The sequence below is a fragment of the Grampus griseus genome (genome assembly GCF_964374135.1).
Source record: "Grampus griseus genome assembly, chromosome: 14".
In the NCBI taxonomy this organism is placed as follows: Eukaryota; Metazoa; Chordata; class Mammalia; order Artiodactyla; family Delphinidae; genus Grampus; species Grampus griseus.
The window spans coordinates 14220436-14241545 of NC_139008.1; the positions used below are offsets into that span (position 1 = coordinate 14220436).

The 21110-nt window shown below is 42.0% G+C and overlaps 1 protein-coding gene across 2 annotated transcripts in view; it reads right to left on the minus strand.

The window, feature by feature from the left end:
* LOC309833114 (S-adenosyl-L-methionine-dependent tRNA 4-demethylwyosine synthase TYW1) overlaps nt 1-20766 on the minus strand; it is a 158922-nt gene extending 138156 nt beyond the window's left edge. The window contains exons 1-7 of one of the 2 annotated variants that reach the window (XM_082671264.1): nt 20620-20766; nt 19696-19823; nt 18608-18745; nt 12637-12738; nt 10889-11083; nt 8819-9106; nt 1812-1931 (exon numbers count right to left, since the gene is read on the minus strand). In XM_082671264.1, coding sequence (XP_082527390.1) covers nt 1812-1931; nt 8819-9106; nt 10889-11083; nt 12637-12738; nt 18608-18745; nt 19696-19823; nt 20620-20623 — 975 coding nt within the window. In that variant the 5' untranslated portion in view covers nt 20624-20766. Of the gene's footprint in view, nt 1-1811; nt 1935-8818; nt 9107-10888; nt 11084-12636; nt 12739-18607; nt 18746-19695; nt 19824-20619 lie in introns of both variants that reach the window. The other variant, XM_082671263.1, reaches the window with a different exon arrangement.
* Nucleotides 20767-21110: the final 344 nt, after the last annotated feature.

Below are 21110 nucleotides of genomic sequence, written 5' to 3' on the forward strand. Positions count from 1 at the left end.
CAGTGTAGTTTTAATTTGCATGTCCTTCATTACGAGTGAATTTGAGGATTTTTTCATATGTTTAAAGTCTATTTGTAGAGGTTTTTCTGAGACTCGCCTATTCATGTGTTTTTCCTATTTTTTTCTACTAAAGTCTTTTTTTTTTTCATTCAATTTTTAAGAGTGCTATGTATGGTAGAAAAATTAACTCCTTCTTTATATTATAGGGGGCAAATATTTTCCCTCACTTTATCATTTGTCTTTTGATTTTGTCAATAGTTATGTGAATTTTTTAAAAAATCACTGATATTCAATGTTTTATTGTTTCCAGATTTCAGATCATATACAAAATCTTTTTTCAAGTTTTAAATAATGCATCTAATTCTATTATTTACGTATTTTTCAACATTTATATCTCTGATTGGTGATCTACCTCAGATTGGAGTTTATCCTGATGTATGTATGAGCTTCAGAGCCAATTTATCTTTTCACGAGTAGCTAGCCAGTTGTCAACATCATTTATCTTAAAAGTACATCTTCCCCCTGGGGAAAAGAGACACCACCTTTATCATATATGAAATTCCCTATATTCTTGGATCTATTCCTGGAATTTTATTCTGTTGCATTGGTCTGTCTCATCGGGAGCCAGTACAACAGGGTCAGTTACAGATGCCTTGTAGTAAGTTTAAATACCTGGTAGGGCGAGCCTTTCTCATCATGACTTTTGCCAAAGTTTCCCTAACTACCCTTGCATGTTTATTTTTCCACATGAATCAACCAGTCTAGCTCCAAAAAAAAATACCTTACTGGAATTTTAATGGGATTGCATCAAATGCATGTATTAACTTAAAAGAACTGACAGCGTTACAATACTGAGTCACCATATCTAAAAACGAGGAAGCTCTTTTCATTTGTTCACGGCACTTTTAGATCTTCCAGGAATGTTTTAAAGTCTTCCTCGTAGAGATTTAAGATTATTTCTTCAGAAGTGTATCCCTATGTGCGTGCTTATTTTTTATGTAGCTGCTGTAAATGGGGTCCTCTCCCACCACAGCTTCTAACTGGTTATTATCTGGGAATATAAAGGGCGTTGACTTTCTACCTTACTATGGCCTGCTGCCTTACTGAACTGTTTCATTTGAGTTTGTGTTAATTTTATCATAGGCTTTCCTGGATTCTTCCACAGTTTGCTTCTTTTGTTTCTAAGACTTATGCAATCGATACATTTTTACCTTAGGATATTCTCATTTCCCAAAACTCACACATAAATTGAGACTTTATATTTTTATATTATTGTATATATAATGTTATTTCAATTTTAGATCATTAGACTCTGCATAAAACCCTACTACACCATACATTCTCTTACTCTTCGAGTAACTAAGACAATGACAACCTAGATGAACATTTCCTAGATTCCTAGGGCCTCCACCTAAGCTGACCTCAACACCCACAGACCACCGTGCCATCCCTAAGCCCACCACCACTCGGTCTACGACAGGGAAGCACTTTTACATGAGGGTTCCACTGGGAATATCAACACCAATCTTATCATGCTGCTCAGCCTGTCATCTTCAGCCACAACACTGAGGAAAGTCCCTCTAACCATCTACCCTTTCCTCAGTTATGTCTATTCTACTACGGGCTCATTTCCACAGGGCTGAGAAAGATTTTCATGTTATAATGGCCAAAAAACGTATAAAACTCTCAAAACAGGAGGCAAAGAACTAAAACTGTCCAATTATGAGCTCAGATGGACTATGCACCAATACAGATGCTAGATGTCAACCAACTGTCGGATCCCAGCTCACCATTTCCCAAAATTACAGTACCTTTTCTTTCTTCATACGATCCATAATCTTGCCGAGGTCTTCAACATCAATGACAGATTTTAGACTCTGATGGTCCTCAGTACCAGACTCTTCCTCACTGGTGCTCCCAAAGGGCTCTTCCTGCTGGAACATCAATGCTTCAGAAATACACTGTGCAAAGTAGCAAAGTATCTAATATTCATTCCCAGATTGTAAGTTCACTGGATGGACTTGAGATATTTTGGGCTAGAGGCCAGCCAGCCTCAGGCCAAATCTAAAGGAGCCCATCATTTATACATTATCTATGGCTACTTTCTTAATAATATGACAGAGCTGATAGCTGCAACAGAAACAATATGGCTACAAAGCTGCAGTGGAACCATGGAGTCTTAACCACTGGACTGCCAGGGAAGTCCCTACATTTTAAAAGCATAATTTTAAACGTATTATGGAGTTGGCAAAAACGTAAGGAATCCAAAGAGGACAAATATGAACTAAAAAGGGGAATCCTAGGAGGTAAGTGACAAATGGAGCTGAGAGTATCTGCTGAATCTGTAGAACCTATTTTGACAGCAGGACAGGACAAGGGAAGAGCAGGTAAAGTTGAAGGGATGATACTAGGAGGAAATTCTCACACAGGAGACAAGAGTCAAAGCTGGGGACCCACAAGGCTGCATACTTGGTGTAAAGATAAACTAGAAAAAATGTTCTGTACAAGCAGAGAAAGCAAGAAAAACACACACAGAATTTGGGGGAAAGAACAGAGCAAAGAATAGATAGTTAGAGGGATTTTATTTGGAGGTTTTAAGGTTTCTAGGAGGGGTGAAGAAAGATTATATAATACAAATTCAGAACCAAATTAAACTTGGGTTCCACTCCTAACTAGAAGACAATGGATCATGCATTCCATTTTCTGAAAGAAAATAACTCCCATCTAGAATTCTATACGCAGCCAAAGTATCAATCAACTGTGAAGATGGGATAAAGACTCACAGATATGAAAAGTCTGAAAATTCACCTTTAAAACACCCTTTCTCAAAGAGCTACTGGAGAATGTGCTCCAAAAAACAAAAGTCAGTAGAGAGATAAGAAGATATGAGACACAAGAATTAGGGAACCCAAGAAGCTGGCGAGAGGAAGGCTGTGGATGGAAGACACAGGACTTCAGCTGCAGCAACGCTTAGAGGGCAGCCACGCCACAGTGGAGCAGAAGGAGAGGGCACACGAGAAGCCACCAAGAATCAATAACAACTACAGAATACTGAAAAACAACTTTCAGTTCTGTTAGTTCTGGAATTAGTGATGGTTATAGAGAAATCAAAACATATGTAGCAACAGGGGACTTCCCTGGTGGCACAGTGATTAAGAAGCCGCCTGCCAATGCAGGGGACACGGGTTCAAGCCCTGGTCCAGGAAGATCCCACATGCCACAGAGCAACTAAGCCCGTGCACCACAACTACTGAGCCTGCACTCTAAAGCCCGTGAGCCACAACTACTGAGGCTGCGTGCCACAACTACTGAAGCCTGTGCACCTAGAGCCCATGCTCCATAACAAGAGAAGCCACCGCAATGAGAAGCCCATGCACCACAACGAAGAGTAGCCCCCACTCGCCACAACTAGAGAAAGCCTGTGCGTGGCAACGAAGACCCAACGCAGCCAAAAATACAATATAAATAAATAAATTTATTTTTAAAAATGCAGCAATAATCTTAAGGAGAATAAGTGTATAAGAATGAAAATATAATAATCTAGTATATAGGGCAGATACACAAATACGTACACAGTTACAATAATGACAATGAATAATGGTTCAACCAGAAAGTGTGATACAACCATACAAGAGGAAGGGAAGTGATGCTGTGTGTGTGTGTGTGTGTGTGTGTATGATTTTGAAATTTTAAAAAAATCAATAGCAAGAAGGGACTATTATTTAAGAATATAAATGAAAAAGGTAAAAGAATTAAAAGTGGCTGCCTTGGGAAAATAAGAATTAGATAGAAATAGACAAGGAAGTACAGTGTTTAATTATAAGCCTCTAAGTACTATTTGAAGTTTTATATGTACAAGTGTTACTTTTGATTTTAAAAATATTTTTTAACTTAAATTTTTTTAATGTTAAAAACTATGAGTGGTATCAGCAAAAACGCCAGAGTAGGTAACTCCAAGGGCTTGTTCCCCCACAGACACACCTAAAAATTAAGCAAAAACCAACAGATGTCATTTTGTCAGAACTCTGAGAATTAGCCAAAGGCTTACAAAAACCAAGTAAACACGGAACCAAGAAAAAGGAAAATTAAAGTCAGGTATATAGGTTAAATATAAAAGTCAGTATTACTGTAATTTTTGATTATAATTCCTTTTTCCCTATATGATTTAAAAGACAAACGCATAAAATAACTAACTATAAATCCATGTTAATGGGCACACAACATGTAAACTCATAATTTGTGACAACAATAACATAGAGGGGACGTGACAGAGCTGAATAGGAGCACAGTTTTTGTATATAAAGGTGATGCTAATACAAATAGAGTGGTGTAAGTCAAAGAGGTTAACTGCAATCCCCAGGGTGACTACCAAAACATAACTTAAAAATGTACAGAAATGAAAATGAGAAAGGAATCAAATTGGTACACCACAAAAAAAAACAATAAAACACAAAAGGCGGCAGTAATGGAAAAATTAAGGAACAAAAAGATGTAAAATATATAGAAAGTATAATTAAATGACAGAAGCGTTTGCTTATCAGTAATTATTATAAGTGAAAATGGGTTAAACTCTCCAATTAAAAGGCAGAGACAAGTAGAATGGATCAAAACAAAGAAGAAGGAAGGGAACCAACTCCACTTTGTCTACAAGAGACTCACATTAGCTACAAAGATAAAAACAGGTTGAAAGTCAAAGGACAGAAAAAGATATTCCAGGGAATTCACTGATGGTCCAGTGGTTAGGACTCCGTGCTTCCACTGTAGGGGGCCTGGGTTTGATCCCTGGTTGGAGAACTAAGATCCTGCAAGCCACGTGGCATGGCCAAAAAAAAAAAACATAAAAAAAAAGAAAGAAAAAGATATGCCATGCAAATAATAACCAAAAGAGAGCAAGGGTAGCTATACTAACATCAGACAAAATAGACTTTAAGCCAAGAATTGTTACAAGAGACAAAGGATATTATATATTGATAAAAGTATTAACCCACCAAGAAGACTTAATGATTATAAACATATATGGACCTAACAGAGCCCAAAACATATGAAGTAAAAATTGACAAACTGAAGGGAGAAAAGATAATTCTACAACAGTTGGAAACTTCAATACCCCACTTTCAATAATGGATAGAACAACTGGATAGAAGATCAATAAGGAAATAGAGGACTGGGACAACACTATAATCCATTAGACCTAACAGATATATAGAGAACATTCCACCCAAGCACAGGAGACTACACATTTTTCTCAAGTGCACATGGAATATTCTCCAGGACAGACCATACATTAGGCCACAAAACAAGATTAAAATCAACCAAAGTATCTTCTCTGATGACTGTGGAATTCAATAGCTTCTAATGGAATAAAATACGTAAGAAAAAATTTAACCAAGGTAAAACACTTGGACACTGAAAACTCAAAATATTGCTGAAAGGAACTAAAGACCACATAAATAAATGGAAAGACAGCCCGTGTTTACGGACTGAAAGACTTTATACTGTTAGGATGACAATACTATCCAAAGTGATTTACAAACTCAATACAGTCCCTATCAAAAGCCCAACAATGTGTTTTGCAGAAATGGAAAGACTGCTTCTCAAATTCATATGGAATTGCAATGAACCCAAAATAACCAAAACAACACTGAAAAAGAACAAAGTAGGAGGACTCCTGATGTCAAAACTTAACTACAAATCTACAGTGTGGTACTGACCTAAGGAGAGACATACAGATCAGTGGAACAGAATCCAGAAATAAACTCACACATCTGTGGACAATGGACTTTTGACAAGGGTGCTATCCATTCAGTCGAGAAAGAATCGTCTTTTCAACAAATGGTGCTGGGACAAATGGATCTACACATGCCAAAGAATAAAACTGGACCCTGATCTCACACCATACACAAACATTAACTCAAAATGAAGCAAAGACCTAAATATAAGAACTAAAACTATAATATTCTTAGAAGAAAACATAGAAATAACTCTTCATAACCTTGGATTTGGCAATGGATTCATATATATGACCCCTACAGCATGAGCAACAAAAGAAAATATGGACAAACTGATCTTCATGGAAATTAATAACTTTAGTGCATCAAAAAACATGACCAAGAAAGTGAAAAGGAAGTCTATATGGGAGGAAATATTTGCAAGTTATATATCTGGTAAGAGATAAACAAAAAGGACCTACTGCATGGCACAGAGAACTATATTCAATATCTTGTAATAACTATAAGTGGAAAAGAATCTGAAAAAGTATATACACATATGCGTTTATATATATAAATATATGTGTGTGCATATATAACTGAATCACTTTCCTGTACACATGAAACTAACACAGAATTGTAAATAAACTACACTTCAATAAAAATTTTAAAAATTAAAAAAATAAACAAAAATTAAAAAACCCTCAAGGAGACATCACTTCACACTCACTAGAACGGCTACAATTAAGAAAAAAAAAAAGTGTTGACAAGGATGGGGAGAAATTGGAAGCCTTGTACATTGCTGGTAGGAATGCAAAAAGGTGCAGCCTTGGGGCTTCCCTGGTGGCACAGTGGTTGAGAGTCCGCCTGCCGATGCAGGGGACACGGGTTCGTGCCCCGGTCCGGGAGGATCCCACATGCCACGGAGAGGCTGGGCCCGTGAGCCGTGGCCGCTGAGCCTGCGCGTCCAGAGCCTGTGCTCCGCAATGGGAGAGGCCACAACGGTGAGAGGCCCGCGTATGGCAAAAAAAAAAAAAAAAAAGGTGCAGCCACTGGGGAAAACAGCTTGGTGGTTCCTCAAAAAGTTAAACATAGAATTACCACAAGATCCAGCAATCCACTCCTAGGTATATACCCAAAAGAACTGAAAAGTTACTCAAACAAACACCTGTACATGAATATCATAGCAACACTATTCACAATAGCCAAAAGGTAGAAAAAACCAGAATTCTCATCAACAGATAAATGGATCAACAATTCCATTCAATGGAATATTATTCAGCCATAAAAAGGAATGAAGTACTGACACATGCTACAACATGGATAAAACTCTTTTATGCTAAGTGAAAGAAGTCAGACAAGAAAGGTCACATATTAATGATTCCACTTGTATAAAACATCCAGAATAAGTAAATCCATAGAGACAGAAAGCAAAGTGGAGGTTGTCAGGGCTGAGGGAAAGCGAGTGAAGAGTGACTGCTTAATGGGTAAGTGTTTTTTTTGAGGTGATGAAAAGCTATTGGAACTTGATACAGGCAGTGGTTACACAAAATTGGGAATGTACTAAATACCACTAGATTGAATGTATTTTAAAATGGTTAATTTTATGCTTTGCAAATTTTACCTCAAATTTTTTTTAAGTTTTTTAAAATGGTAGGAGCCAACTGGAGGGAAGATAAACAAATGAAAGCAAAGAGACTGGCTAGAAAAAGAGCAGAAAAATGAAACAGCAGCTGAAAGGCACAGAACAAAGGAAAGGCTTGTTTCTTATTTGCTTTCTGTGTTTGTTTAAACGCAGGTGATTCCTGTGTTTAAACAAACGTGTTTAGAGCACGTTTATGTATTTCTGGGGACCACCTAGGAGAGAGAGAGAGATTAACAGTGCAGGGGAGAGACATACAATATATGAAGGAACAAAGGGAACAAAGTCCTTGATCCCAGAGCATGCACAGAGTGGGCTTGACAGGAACTAGATACTTGGTCTCTGTGGCAGAAAAGATGGCAGGATTTGTAGACAGCGCGGGGAGGCTCTAAGAGAATTCTCTGTCGGCTTCCTATGAGAGCTGGAGGAAGGGGTGGGGGAAAAAGAGCACTGAACAGTGGTCTCGGAGAGTGAGAGGATGCTGGAGACTGGGGGCAGTTCTGGCTGCACACCTGAGCCCGTGGTCACCAATCTGTGGTCAAAGAGAAGGCAGACAGGTTCCAACCTGGCTTGGGGCTTAGCCAACTGGGTTGGAAGAGGGAGTGGATGGCAAGAGAATTGAAGATGTTTTTAAGAGAACGAGTATAAAATTCAAACTGGGTAAAGACAGAAGTGAAGTAAGCAGTTAGCACTACCCTGTGAAAAAAACGTGGGGTCCAAAGAACTTTAAAGTAAGAGCACCAGAGAGGGCTCAGAGTTCAGGTCATAGGGACATGAAATGTCAAAGGTGAGCACGGAAGTGGGAGGCCGAGGTCACTGGAGAAAATAGTTCCTGGGGGTGTGAAGGCCAGGAAAGGGACAGGATAAATCATCTATGTGGATGGCTCAGCCACAAAGAGGAATGACAGGAACAAGGGTGGCGAGAAAGACAGGGAGTCAGAATGTCAAGTTGTTCCCAAATGATGCAAGCGACCAGGTGGCCCAAAAACAACAGTAGTGATATAGCCTGATGTAACACGAGCTTCAAAGGAACTGGGGTATCTGAAGAAAGAGAAATTTTTAGAATGTGAGGGATGAAAGAAAGGAATCTGGGATGACTCGCAGCCTTCAAGTTTGAGTGATTAATGGAGGTTAAAAGAGGTTGGGAGGAATATGTGGTTTAGGGGTAAAAAGACATGAGCTCAGCCTGGGACATATTCAACTTCTCCAGACCCGTTTCCTAACCTGCAAACTGGGGTAGAAACCTACTGGATTTCAGCAATGCAACAATTAAAGAACATATTTAGGAAAGCATCCAGCACAACATAGCTTATCCTAAGATCCCACTCTCTCTAGAACATCCCCACATGAGTTTCAGCTCTTCCTTCTAACCAGAGGCCAAGGAAAGAGCTTCCCAGGACAGAGGAAAGGTTCAGCACCTCCAAATGCAGGAGGAAAACAGGGAGACATGGACACGTGGGCTCCGTACCTCAGCGTCTCTCTGATGGAATCCCTCTTGAGCGTGAGACCCTGGCTCCATTGCCTCTGAGCCGTGCTGATTAGACTCGCACTTGCCTTTCTTGCAGTTGCCACCACAGGGTTTTCTCTCTCCTTTACAGAGCGCCTGTAGCCGGGAGATGAACCTAGCCTTCCACGCTGTGAAGTCGGCCTCAATGCTGCCGTGTTTGCTTTTAACCACGTTGCAGTCACCCTCCCCTCGGGACATCACGCGATGGGCGCCGAGCATCCAGAGCCACTTGTCCACGTCCTTCCCCACCTGCAGGAGGAAGAGACAGGTGAGCTACAACAGTCCTCCAGATCCGAGGCTGGCAGCCTGCTCTGCGACAGCCTGGGGTTCCACTGGGGCCCTGTTCCCGGCCGCTGCTAGGAAGAAGGAACTGCCCAGTCAAAAGGGCTTCAGGCCCTCCAGCCATTGATACGTTCAGGTAAGATTCTGCGGAAGATTTTTTTTTTTTTTTTAAATATAGGGACCGACAAATTATTTTGTTAAACTAAGGGTTAGTACCTGATGAAGAATTTGAAAACTAGTCTTCTAAATCATGGTCAGAATGAAATCACTCAGTAGCAAAATCAGTTCCTTCTAAAATAAAGCCTCTGGGGTCAAAGACCATTAAACAACAAAGTACAAACGGAGCCCATTTGGCAAGACTCATGATTTCATAAGCCAGAGATGCATTTTATTACAGTATGAAGCACTTAAGCTGAGGCACAGGAGTTATCAAGAAGTACAATTAAGAGTTCAAAAACTTAACAGGCTTCCTAAGTGGCAAGGCAGTAAACAAAATATTTACATATCTGAATGTTACCTTGTGTCTACTTTCTTTGAAAATATGAGGGGGGGGGCAGGCACAGAGAATACACATCTTGATAGAACAGCTGGATGAAAACAACTTTTACAGAAAGATCTCCACCTTCATCTTTCCTCACGTTCTACCAAAAATAGGTGAGCCGAGCTGGGCTCACATCTGGGGAGAGGTACACGTAAAAAAATTCTGATCACTTTTCAGAACCACTAAGAAACTGAGAGCCTCCACATTTTTCTTTTTTTTTTTTTTTTTTTCGGTGGCGGCCTTTCCCGTCGCGGAGCACAGGCTCCAGACGCGCAGGCTCAGCGGCCATGGCTCACGGGCCCAGCCTCTCCGCGGCATGTGGGATCCTCCCGGACCGGGGCACGAACCCATGTCCCCTGCATCGGCAGGCGGACTCTCAACCACTGTGCCACCAGGGAAGCCCACACATTTTTCTTTTTTAAAGTATAGAGAATGCAAAGGAAAAGGAGCCAAGTTAATTTCACTCAGAAAAAAGGATCCAGGAGAACAAAAGAAACAATTAATATTTTATTACATAAAGGGCAGTGAATGTTTTTCTTCTATTTCATCACTTTACAAAGTAATGATTAGGGACTTCCCTGGTGGCGCAGTGGTTAAGGCTCCATGCTCCCAATGTAGGGGGTCCAGGTTCGATCCCTGGTCCAGGGATGAGATCCCACATGCATGCCGCAACTAAGGAGCCCGCCTGCCACAACTAAGGAGCCCGTGTGCCACAACTAAGGAGCCCACCTGCCACAACTAAGACCCGGCACAAACAACTAATAAATAAATAAAATTTAAGAAGAAAAAGAAAAGAAAAGTAATGATTAAAAGACAAGTTAACTTTGTGAAGAATTAGTTTGGGCAGTAAAGGTCATTCCACAACAGAACAGGTAGTTGAGAAAGTCCAAAGAATCAGGGACCTTCCGTCTACAAGGTCCTGCCTGGGGGCAGGAGGCTAGACTCTGGCCATGAATACAAGCCGCTAAGACGCTAGACAACAGGAGGCATTTTCATTCATTTTATTCAATAAAAATTTACTGAGAGCCTCCTATACAGTAGCAATTCCCAGCGATAAAAAGAATAACACAAAAAGTTTATTAGTAAGTACCAGAGAGTACAGATTGTCTCACATACACCCACATATATGTACCTGTGTAGGTGATTTTTTTTTTTTCACTTAAGAGAATGTATCCCTACAATTCAACACGTACCTACCTTGTACCTACCTTGTTGAAGTGGCTCACGTATGCAGAATTTCCCAGGCCAAACACTGCGTATCTCACACCCTTCAGGTACGTTTTGCCAAATCGAAAGTCATTGGCTGCTTCCTCTAGCCACCTGCAGAACCACTCTGCGCTCTCAGTCGGCCGACCGTCAGTGTAGGTAGCAACCAGGAAGGCAGAGACATTTTTACTGGTAACCTAACCAACAAAGTCATTATTTCAGAAGAGTAGCCAAGATATAAAGTTATCTCAATGAAGAAAATCCTTTTTGAAATGCTGACATTCATATCACACTAACCTCTAAAGACAAAGAGTGCTTTTAGAAATGTTACTTATTTTCAAAAGAGAAAGCAAACAGGGCCAGGACCCTGCACAGGGGAGAAAGCCCACCACACCTCCTGGTGCCCTTCACCATGTACTTCATCCCATTTCCCAGACTATAAATTCCTATCAGCTCCTGCTTGTCATATTGGAAACAAAAGCCAAATCAGTCAGGAAGAAATACAGAAAGATCTCTAAAAAATGCCCTGAAAAATCAAAGCCATAAAACGTTAAATGTAAAGTGACTTAACACTTGGCACCATCATCTCCACGGGAAACAAAACACATCTTCAGTCCTGTGAGCCACAGTATTTCATCTGCTCGAGTGCATCTTCACAGTTCCAAGTCAGGAGGTAAGTTATAAGTAATCCCTTACGAATAATTAAGTATCCAAGTTTGCTAATAATTTTTTTTTTTTTGCTAATAATTTTTAACAAATAATTTAGAGCAGATTCAAGCTCACTCACTTGTACTCCAACGTTTTCTTGGGGGAGAAAGAAATGCACATTTACAGCTAGAGGTTTATCCACTAAGAAGGGACTGGCAAATTACAGCCCGCAGGCCCAGTCCCACTCACTGCCTGTTTTTATAAATAAAATTTTATTGGAACACAGCCACACTCACTCATTTACATACCATCTCTGGCTGTTTTGTGCCTCAAAGGCAGAACTCAGTAGCTGCGTGGCCCACAAAGCTGAAGATATTTACCATCTGGCCCTTTATAGAAAAGGCTTGTCAATGCCTGTTCCACCTGCTTCTCCAACTTTAGCTGCTTCAGAATCACCTGGGGCACTTGTTAAAACACAGCCCCACATCCAGACTTTGATTCCGTGGGGCTGGGCTAGGACCTGAGAATCTGCATTTCTAACGAGTTCCCAGGAAATGCTGATACTGTCGGTTCAAGGACCACGCTTGGAGAACCGCTGCTGTCAGGCCAACTTCCCTACCTGGGCATGGCTAGAGGAGGGGGCGGGGCATTCCTCAGGTGATGAAATGAAGCTCTCACAGATATGACGTTACACCTGGAGGTCACACAGCCAGTTAAAGAGATTTCTCTAACTCCAAAACCCATACTGCTTCTGGCACCCAAGTGGCTCCTGACCTTTCAGCAGGCCTACACGTGGTTCACATGCCCGGCACATGGCCATCAGTGACAACCCTCTTTGATTACGACAGTCAAAGCAGGAGGGAACTTCCAACCACCCAAGCTTTCAGTCTAACACCCCAGAGGGGCCGGCCCCGCATCACTTACGCCCGAGTCAGCACGCCACCACACACTCAGCACCCCTGACTGACACTGAACGCTCTACCGACTGGAATCCTTTAGCGTGAAAATTAAATTTATTCTGAAGAGTCTTTTTATCCCAGAACACAGGAGATCAATTAAATTTGAAAGTTGTGATTGAAGGGAAAATAAGACAATTACCAACCTCTTCTACTAGGTGGTCATCTGGGTCATATTCCTTCAGATTAATAAGTGCCACAGGCAGACCAAGGGAGCTAACTGCTTCGGCAAGAACTGTCGCAAATCCCTGATAGGAGGGAAAAAAATCAAATAAAGTCTTCAATAAGCTAAATAAATGAAAAATACAGTCTTCATTTATTCCTGTTGGCAAGGTAGTGAGGCATTTAGCATGAAAAGCTTTTCCGGTGACTGACATGTATCACCATAAACACAAATTCTATTCTCATTTCTACCATTTTCTCAAGCATCTTTACAGAGATCATCACTCAGCTGTGTTGTTCTCCCTCTACAAGTACATATGTGGGATTATATGTACTTATTATATGTACTGGTAGACATTTCAGCTGTTTGCCCCACTAGAATAAACATATAGATGGAGAAGAAATACCATAGTGGGAAGAGAGTGGGGAATATGAGAACTGTGAGCACATTTCTGGAAGACAGAAAGCAAAAAGCAGCAGGCTGACAGACAGAAGCAAGCCTCGGGGGACACAGAAAACCAGAGGGGCTCTGGGATCAGTCAGTCACTGGGGCAAAAATGGGAGGGAGGGGCTTCCCTGGTAGCGCAGTGGTTGAGAGTCCGCCTGCCGATGCAGGGGACGCGGGTTCGTGCCCCGGTCCGGGAAGATCCCACATGCCGCGGGGCGGCTGGGCCCGTGGAGCCATGGCTGCTGAGCCTGCGCGTCCGGAGCCTGTGCTCCGCAACGGGAGAGGCCACGGCAGTGAGAGGCCCGCGTACCGCAAAAAAAAAAAAAAAAAAAAAAAAAAAAAGGGAGGGAGCAGTGGGCCAGAGAAGACCCTGTGGAATACAGAGAATCCGTATTATGTGGTACCAGCGCACACAGAGCCTTAGAAACACTCACCTTTTACCCCCAGGCAGACCCCTGCCAGCCTCTTCTCCAAACAAAATGAACCAAATGGCTGGGGAAAGCTACAACTTCTAGCCAGATGTTGGTACCCCAGGAAATTCTCTTCCTCTTTCTGGCTTGGTAGCCTAACACTTGGCTCGCCACCTGCCAGGACTAAAGCTAAGCCTGCCCTCGCCATTTACTGGGCATCCACCAGGCCAGTCTCAGCTCTGGGCGATATTACCCAACAGGAAACAAGGCACACATGTTCCCTGCCCTTAAGGAGCATCAGGGAACATCCTCAAGGAGATATTCTAATGGACGGAGAGAGAACAAACACACAAATGAGAAAATACACAGTATATCGCATGGTGACCAGTGCTGTGGAGGAAAAGAGGATAAGGCGTAAGAATACGGTATTGGAGGCATGGGGAGAGTTGTTATTTTACATAAGGAGGGCCAGGACAGGTGTATATAATAAAAAATAAATATTTGGTCTTTGCCTCCAGGGAGCTCCTAGAGCTCCTAAAATCCTTGGAACTTGCTGTCTTTGGTATGTTAATGAGATGACTCTTTGGGGTTGCGGTGGGGGACTAGATGGCTTCAGGATGGGGGCTGGTCAGCAGAAAACCAACCCTGGGATTAAAGGCTTAGAACTTTCAACATCTTCTCTCCCTGTGGGGAGGGGAGGGGAGGGGTGGCAGGAGATGAAGTTCAATCAGATATGGTCGATGATTTAATCAGTCATGCTTACGTAATGAAATCTCCATAAAAAACCCTAAATGACAGGGATTGGGGGACACATTGATATGCCGAGGAGGTGGCACGTTGAAATAGGACACAGAAGCTCTGTGCCGCCCCTCCCCCCAAGACCTGCCCCATCATCTCTCCCATTTGTCTCTTTCTGAGTTATATTCATTGTTATAAACCAGAAGACTAATCAAAGCAATTCCCTGCATTCTGTGAGTCATTCTAGGGAATCAGCAAACCTAAGAAAGAGACTGTGGGAACCCCTGAATTTATAGCTGGCCAGTCAGGAGTACACATGCCCCGGGACTTGTGACTGGTGTCTGATGTGGGGACAATCTGACAATAACTCGGGTAGACAGTACCAGAATCGGAAAACAGGTGTGGGAAAACAACTATTTGGTGTCAGAAAACACTGCCACAGGCCTCAAAAATAAAGACTTGAGCAAAACCTGAAGGAAATGAGAGAGCAAGCCAGAGGCTATCCCCAGCAGAGGGACGTGTAAGTGAGAAGGCCCAAATGCGTGAGCACACTCGGCAAGGAGATTAATAAGACTGGACGGGGGAGACCAAGGACATGAGGTAAAGGAGATGCTGGAGACGCAGAAGTGAGGGCCTCTCGGCCACCATGGGGGCTTTGGCATTTGCTTTAAGTGAATGAGGGAGTCACTGCGCGGTCTTAAGCCAAGATGATTAACACCATTTTGCCTAAGTTCTCACAGTCCCTGTGGTTGCTGGGATGGGCTGAATGAAGGAGGCTGAGGATGAGATGACCACATTAACCCAGACAAAATATGAGGGAGGCTGGCTTAGGCCAGGGCAGCAGCAGTGAAGGCGGTAAGAAGGGACTGGAACCTGGATCTATTCTGAAAGTAGAACACACAGTATGTGCTGACAGACTGGATGTGGGTAGTAAGAAAAAGAGAGAAGTCAAAGGTTTTTTTGAACTGGGCAACTGGAAGGATGAAGTTGCCATTTATCGGAATGGGAAAAATTAGAGGGGGAACAGGTTTGGGCACAAAATTGGGAGTTTAGTTGTGAGCACACTAATTCTGAGTCGCCTACTACACATCCATCCACAGGAAGATCTAAGATAGGCAGCTGGGGATGAGGGTCTGGGGTTGAGAGGAGAAGTCAGATTAGAAACATAAATTTAGAGGCCACCGTCTACTACAGGGATCAGCACACTGAGGGCTGCAGGCCAAATCCGGCCCTCTGTCTTTATAGGTAAAGGTTACTGGAATACAGTCATGCTCATTTATTTACACATTGTCCGTGGCTGCTTTCACACGACATCAGCAGAGCTGAACAGCTGCAACAAAGGCCATACGCCTTGCGAAACCTGCAAACCTAAAAAACATATGTAAAATAAACTATCTAGCCCTTTACAGAAAAACTCTGTCAAATTCCAGTAAATAGAACTGAAAGCTCTAGATAACAAGATCCCTTAGAGAATGAAGTGAGTGCAGATAAAGACATAGTCTCAAGAACTGTGCCCTGGGATGCTCCTATCTTTGGAGGGCAAGAAGATGAGGAGAAATCTGCAAATGATAGTGAGGCAGACTAGCCTCAGCAGAGGAGGAGAACCTAGAGAAGAGTGTCCCAAAAGTTCAATGGAGAAAGTATGTCAACAAGGAAGGAGCTGTCGTGCAGCTAAGAGGTCAAGTAAGATGAAGACTGAGAATTAATTAGCGACATAAAAGTCACTGGGAGCAGGCTGGGGCACACAAGCCTAACTGGAGTGGGTCAAGAAAGACAGGAGTAGAGAAATTAGAGACAGCAAGCACAGACAACACTTTCAAGGAGTAATACTATAAAAAATAAAATAAAATTGAGGTGGTAGTTAGAGGGAGATGTGAGGTAGATAGGTCACCTGGCATACACTGACCCACCTTGCACACAGCATACAGTGAGAACTTACAACTAGAGAAAACAAGTCTATTTACACAGTTAACAGAGAAAATCCACGCCAGCTACCCCATCATTCCATCCTAAATATGAACAGAAAACCACAGATCACCAAGACCATGATGAGAACAAGTGACAGGAAAGAGAAATAGCAGCAGCAGAAACATGCAGGAAGCAGATAAATCAGGGAACCGAAAAAGGAACTCACTGAAATATATTCTTAGATTATGAAAAAGATGCAATAGAAATGGAACAGAATGGCATTTTTGCAATTAAAAACATTATAGCTGAACTAAAACATTCAAAAAAAAGGTTTGGAATTGAAATCCAAGAACCCAGAACAGAAAGAAAGTTACTTTTGTATGAGAGAGGATTTGAGACACAGGAGACCATCCAAAAGGTCCAACATCCAACTAACCGAGTAGAACAGAGAAAACAGAAGGGAAAGAAGTTTACCCAAGGAATATTAGCAGAATTAATGCACACGAATTTTCAAAACAAAACAGCCCAAGTATACAATACAATGGCTGAAAAAGACCCAACCTAGACACCATCTCACAAAAGCTCCAAACATCTAGGACAAAGGGATGATTCTAAAAGCTTCCAGGGGGCTTCCCTGGTGGCGCAGTGGTTAAGAATCCATCTGCCAATGCCAGGGACACGGGTTCGAGCCCTGATCCACGAAGATCCCACATGCTGCGGAACAACTAAGCCCGTGAGCCACAACTACTGAGCCTGCGCTCTAGAGCCCACGAGTCACAACTACTGAACCCGTGCACCACAACTACTGAAGCCCGCACACCTAGAGCCCATGCTCTGCAACGAGAAGCCACCGCAATGAGAAGCCCACGCACCACAACAAAGAGTAGCCCCCTCTCGCCACAACTAGAGAAAGCCCGCATGCAGTAACGAAGACCCAATGCAACCAAAGTAAATAAAATAAAAAATAAATAAATTTATTAAAAAAAGACAAGGATGTGATGCCCTCAAAGTTGTAAGAAAAAAATTCTGCCCGAGTCTTCTATACGAAGCCAAATACGAATCAATCAAATGTGAAAGCCAAATAGAGAAATTCAGACGGTACAGCTTTAAGAAGGGGGGGCCAGGGCTTCCCTGGTGGCGCAGTGGTTGAGAGTCCGCCTGCTGATGCAGGGGACACGGGTTCGTGCCCCGGTCCGGGAAGATCCCACATGCCGTGGAGCAGCTGGGCCTGTGAGCCATGGCCGCTGAGCCTGCCCGTCCAGAGCCTGTGCTCCGCAACGGGAGAGGCCACAACAGTGAGAGGCCCGCATACCGCAAAAAAAAAAAAAAAAAAAGAAGGGGGGGCCATTTAACTCATATCAACAATGATGTGGGCAACAATATTAAGCCGCTGAGATGTGAGGAACTGACTAATACGAGTCAATAACTTTTATCTAACTTGATAAATCTAGAAACATGGCAGAAGGAGGTTCAAGAAATAACCCTCAGAGGAATTAAAAACAGAAATATCAATAGCTAAAATAGATTCTCTGAAGAGTACTTTTCATTATGAACCCTCTGTACACCTGGATTTGTTACCATCTGCAAGTATTAATTTGATCTTAAAAAAACATAAAAGCGGGCATAAAAGAGAGGCTAGAATGAGATCTTCTATGAGTAACATAAAAGGACTTTGTTTCCGCAGCTCAGATGCCTTTCTAACGTTTCTTCCAGTTTCCTGCCTCTGCTGCTTAAGGTTGAACTTAATTATAAGTGACCTTCAATTATGACACACACAACAAAATACTGAAAAAACCTTTTAAAAAGTAGTATTCTACAAAACATCCACGAGAGGGCAGTAGAACCCTCTTTAATACTCTACCAAAATAATGACAAGGAATTCTGTTTTTAATTCATTTTCATGTTAGTCTTAGAATCTTTTCCTAGAAAGCAATAAATAGCTGTGACTTTTATAATAAAGAAGCAAGCAGCATCTAGATACAATTAAAGCATCTTTCAGCTATATATCTGCAGCCGGTATCTACACAGTATTCAATGTATATCATTAACACTTTTAACACTATGAGAAATCAAAATACATTTCATTAAATAGATGTGTGAAGTTGTGAACGTCAGGGCCCATACTGGACATACTGCTGCCACTTTTCACTATCTTCCCTACTTCTATACCCAGTAATGGACTTGGAAATCCAAGTCTCCATTCTGCTGAGCAAGAAGCAAGCTTCAGAACAAAGACCCCGCATGACAGTGACCACCAGACACCCCCAATCAGCTGAAATGGAGATGAAACTCACCCACCACCCCAGAAAGGAAAAATGTATGCTGTAAAAAGGAAAAACAAAGATGAAAAAAGATTAGAAGACCAATTCAGTTCACTGCTAAAGAACACTTTTCAGAAATTTTCTTAAAAGATCAGGAGACCCAATGAAAAGTGTCATTATAAGTTCTTACCTTTGCTGTGCCAGTCTGAGAACCATAGAAAATCTTCACTCCAGACACAAAGACTTCCTTCTTTTGAAGAGAGATATAGCCATTTGTCATCAAATCCCGAGATGCTTTCGGAACGGTTTTCTCCTGTGAGTTTTTGTTCTTGAAATAAACACAAAATCCATCAAGTTTGAATATTTTCCCAACTTCATTAGGAATGAAAATTATCAACCGCTCAGATACTGACCCATTTTATTATTCTCTTAATTTTTCAATTGTACTCCTCAAATATTAACCCCTTGGTATAATTAGGTCCTTTTAAAAGCAGGGCCCACATTTCTTAAGACTATAATGATTCCCATTCCTTCCAGGATAAAATTACACCCACTTTCACCCATAATGTGTTGTAGTGGAATAATAGCAGAAACTTATTTTCTGATTCTTAATTACTGGAAGGAAAAGAGAACACTACTACCCCTTAAGGGTGCTAAGCAGATTTGGGGTTTTTGCAAAAGTTTAATTTTTCATTACAAAACCTTCCTGTATCTTAACAATGAGACTTCCACAGCCCATCAAAGAAAATGTAAATAACTTAGTCTATAAAAACTGACAAGAAAAATTTTTTGGCATTGAAAAACTATTTCTAAAGACCAAACATAAAAGTGATCGAAAGTTCCTTTTAGAATTTCTATATTTTTCTGGAAGCCTTAGAAAATCTGCACTCTGCATTGTCTATAAAATTTGATGCCAAATACTCTCCTAGAAAAAGTAACTCCACTTGGGTTTCCCTGGTGGCACAGTGGTAAAGAATCCACCTGCTAATGCAAGAGACACGGGTTCAAGCCCTGGCCCGGGAGGATCCCACAGGCTACGGAGCAACTAAGCCCGTGTGCCACAACTACTGAGCCTGCATGCCGCAACTACTGAAGCCTGCGTGCCTAGAGCCCATGCTCCGTAACATGAGAAGCTACAATGAGAAGCCCGCGCACCACAACAAAGAGTAGCCCCCACTCGCCGCAACTAGAGAAAGCCCACACGCAACGAAGACTCAACACAGCCAAAAATAAATAAATAAATAAATATTAAAAAAAAAAAAAAGTAACTCCACTTACCTGCTTTCTGATGACAATCTGGAAACAAATCCAAAGGCTAAAGCCAAAGGCAAAGCCCAAATATATGTAAAACCTGTTTATCCATAACAATATTAAAGATGAGAAGTCCCACATATCCAAAGAAGGATCTAAATTTAAAATGACACATATAAGTAATTTTATTTGAAGTTACATATACAATGATATCCATTCTTATTTTAGAAAAAAAAAGAAAAAGAAAAACCAACCTTCATATTCAACAACCCCGCTAAGAAATCTATAAAAAGCAACTCTAATAAAAACAAGACACTGTGATATGTAATATAATTGTCATGATAATGCTAATTCAAAACAAGAATATAAAATTTTATCTTCATTTGAATATAGCGTTTGGAAAAGAAGGGAACATAAAGTCAAAACACTTTATGTGGAATTATGAGTTAATTTTGCTTTGTTACGCTGCTCCATAAGAAAAATAATACTAAACGTATTCCTCTTTTTTTTAATTTTATTTTTAGAGACCCACATCTACTTGCAAAGGGTTCTCAAATAATTGACCTCAAGTCCCAGTTTTTTTTAAGGGAGATATGGATGGACCTGGACTCAAATGCTGAACCTGGGGGTAATTTCAAAAGGCGAGGTCTAAGATTTGAGGTTTACAGGTGCTACTCCTGGAAAGGACCAAAAGTCCTCAACACACGTGGGTAAGGGGGAGAAAGTTTTCTCTGTCTTTTGCTTGAGGTTAGAAGCATAGTTCTAAACTCATCTCCTAGCCTGAAAAGGCAAAAGCCACGTCACGAGCAGGGATCAGTCCTCCCTTGCCCCCAGCGGCACCGGTCCCGGGCTGACAAGGGCAACATACTCTGGAGGAAGGGGCCCGAGGGTCTCAGAAAGACGGTTTCCTCCCTTCCCACCCCACGAACCTTACCCGCCTGTGGACCTTACCCATTCTCCTCAGAGCCCGAGCCCTGCGGCCCGACAAGACACCAGGACTGCGGACCTAAAAAACTTATTGTCCGGCGTGGATACTGGGAGACCACCAAAAATACCTCACAGCATTAGCTGGGCGCCCACAGTCGGAGGACCTGGGGGCAGCCATGCCACTCGCAGACCTGTCCGGATTGGCTCAGAGGCGGAAGGGGGCGGGCCCAAAGAAAAGCACCGCCCAGAGCTCCCGGCGAGGAAGCGGGAGTGCTGCCTGCGGCTCAGGAATCCGCGCTTGAGAGTTAGGGGCGAATCTGGAGAGAAGCAGGCAAAAAAAGGAGGGGGTGGGGGAGGGAAAGTCGGCGTTAAGAAACTAAGGGCATCGCCAACCGAATGCAATATGTGAGCCTGTTTGAATCTCATTTGAAACACACCGACTGTAAAAAGGCATTATTTAGGGGAAATTTGATTATGGACTAGCAATGAGACGCTATTAAGGAATTATGGTTAAT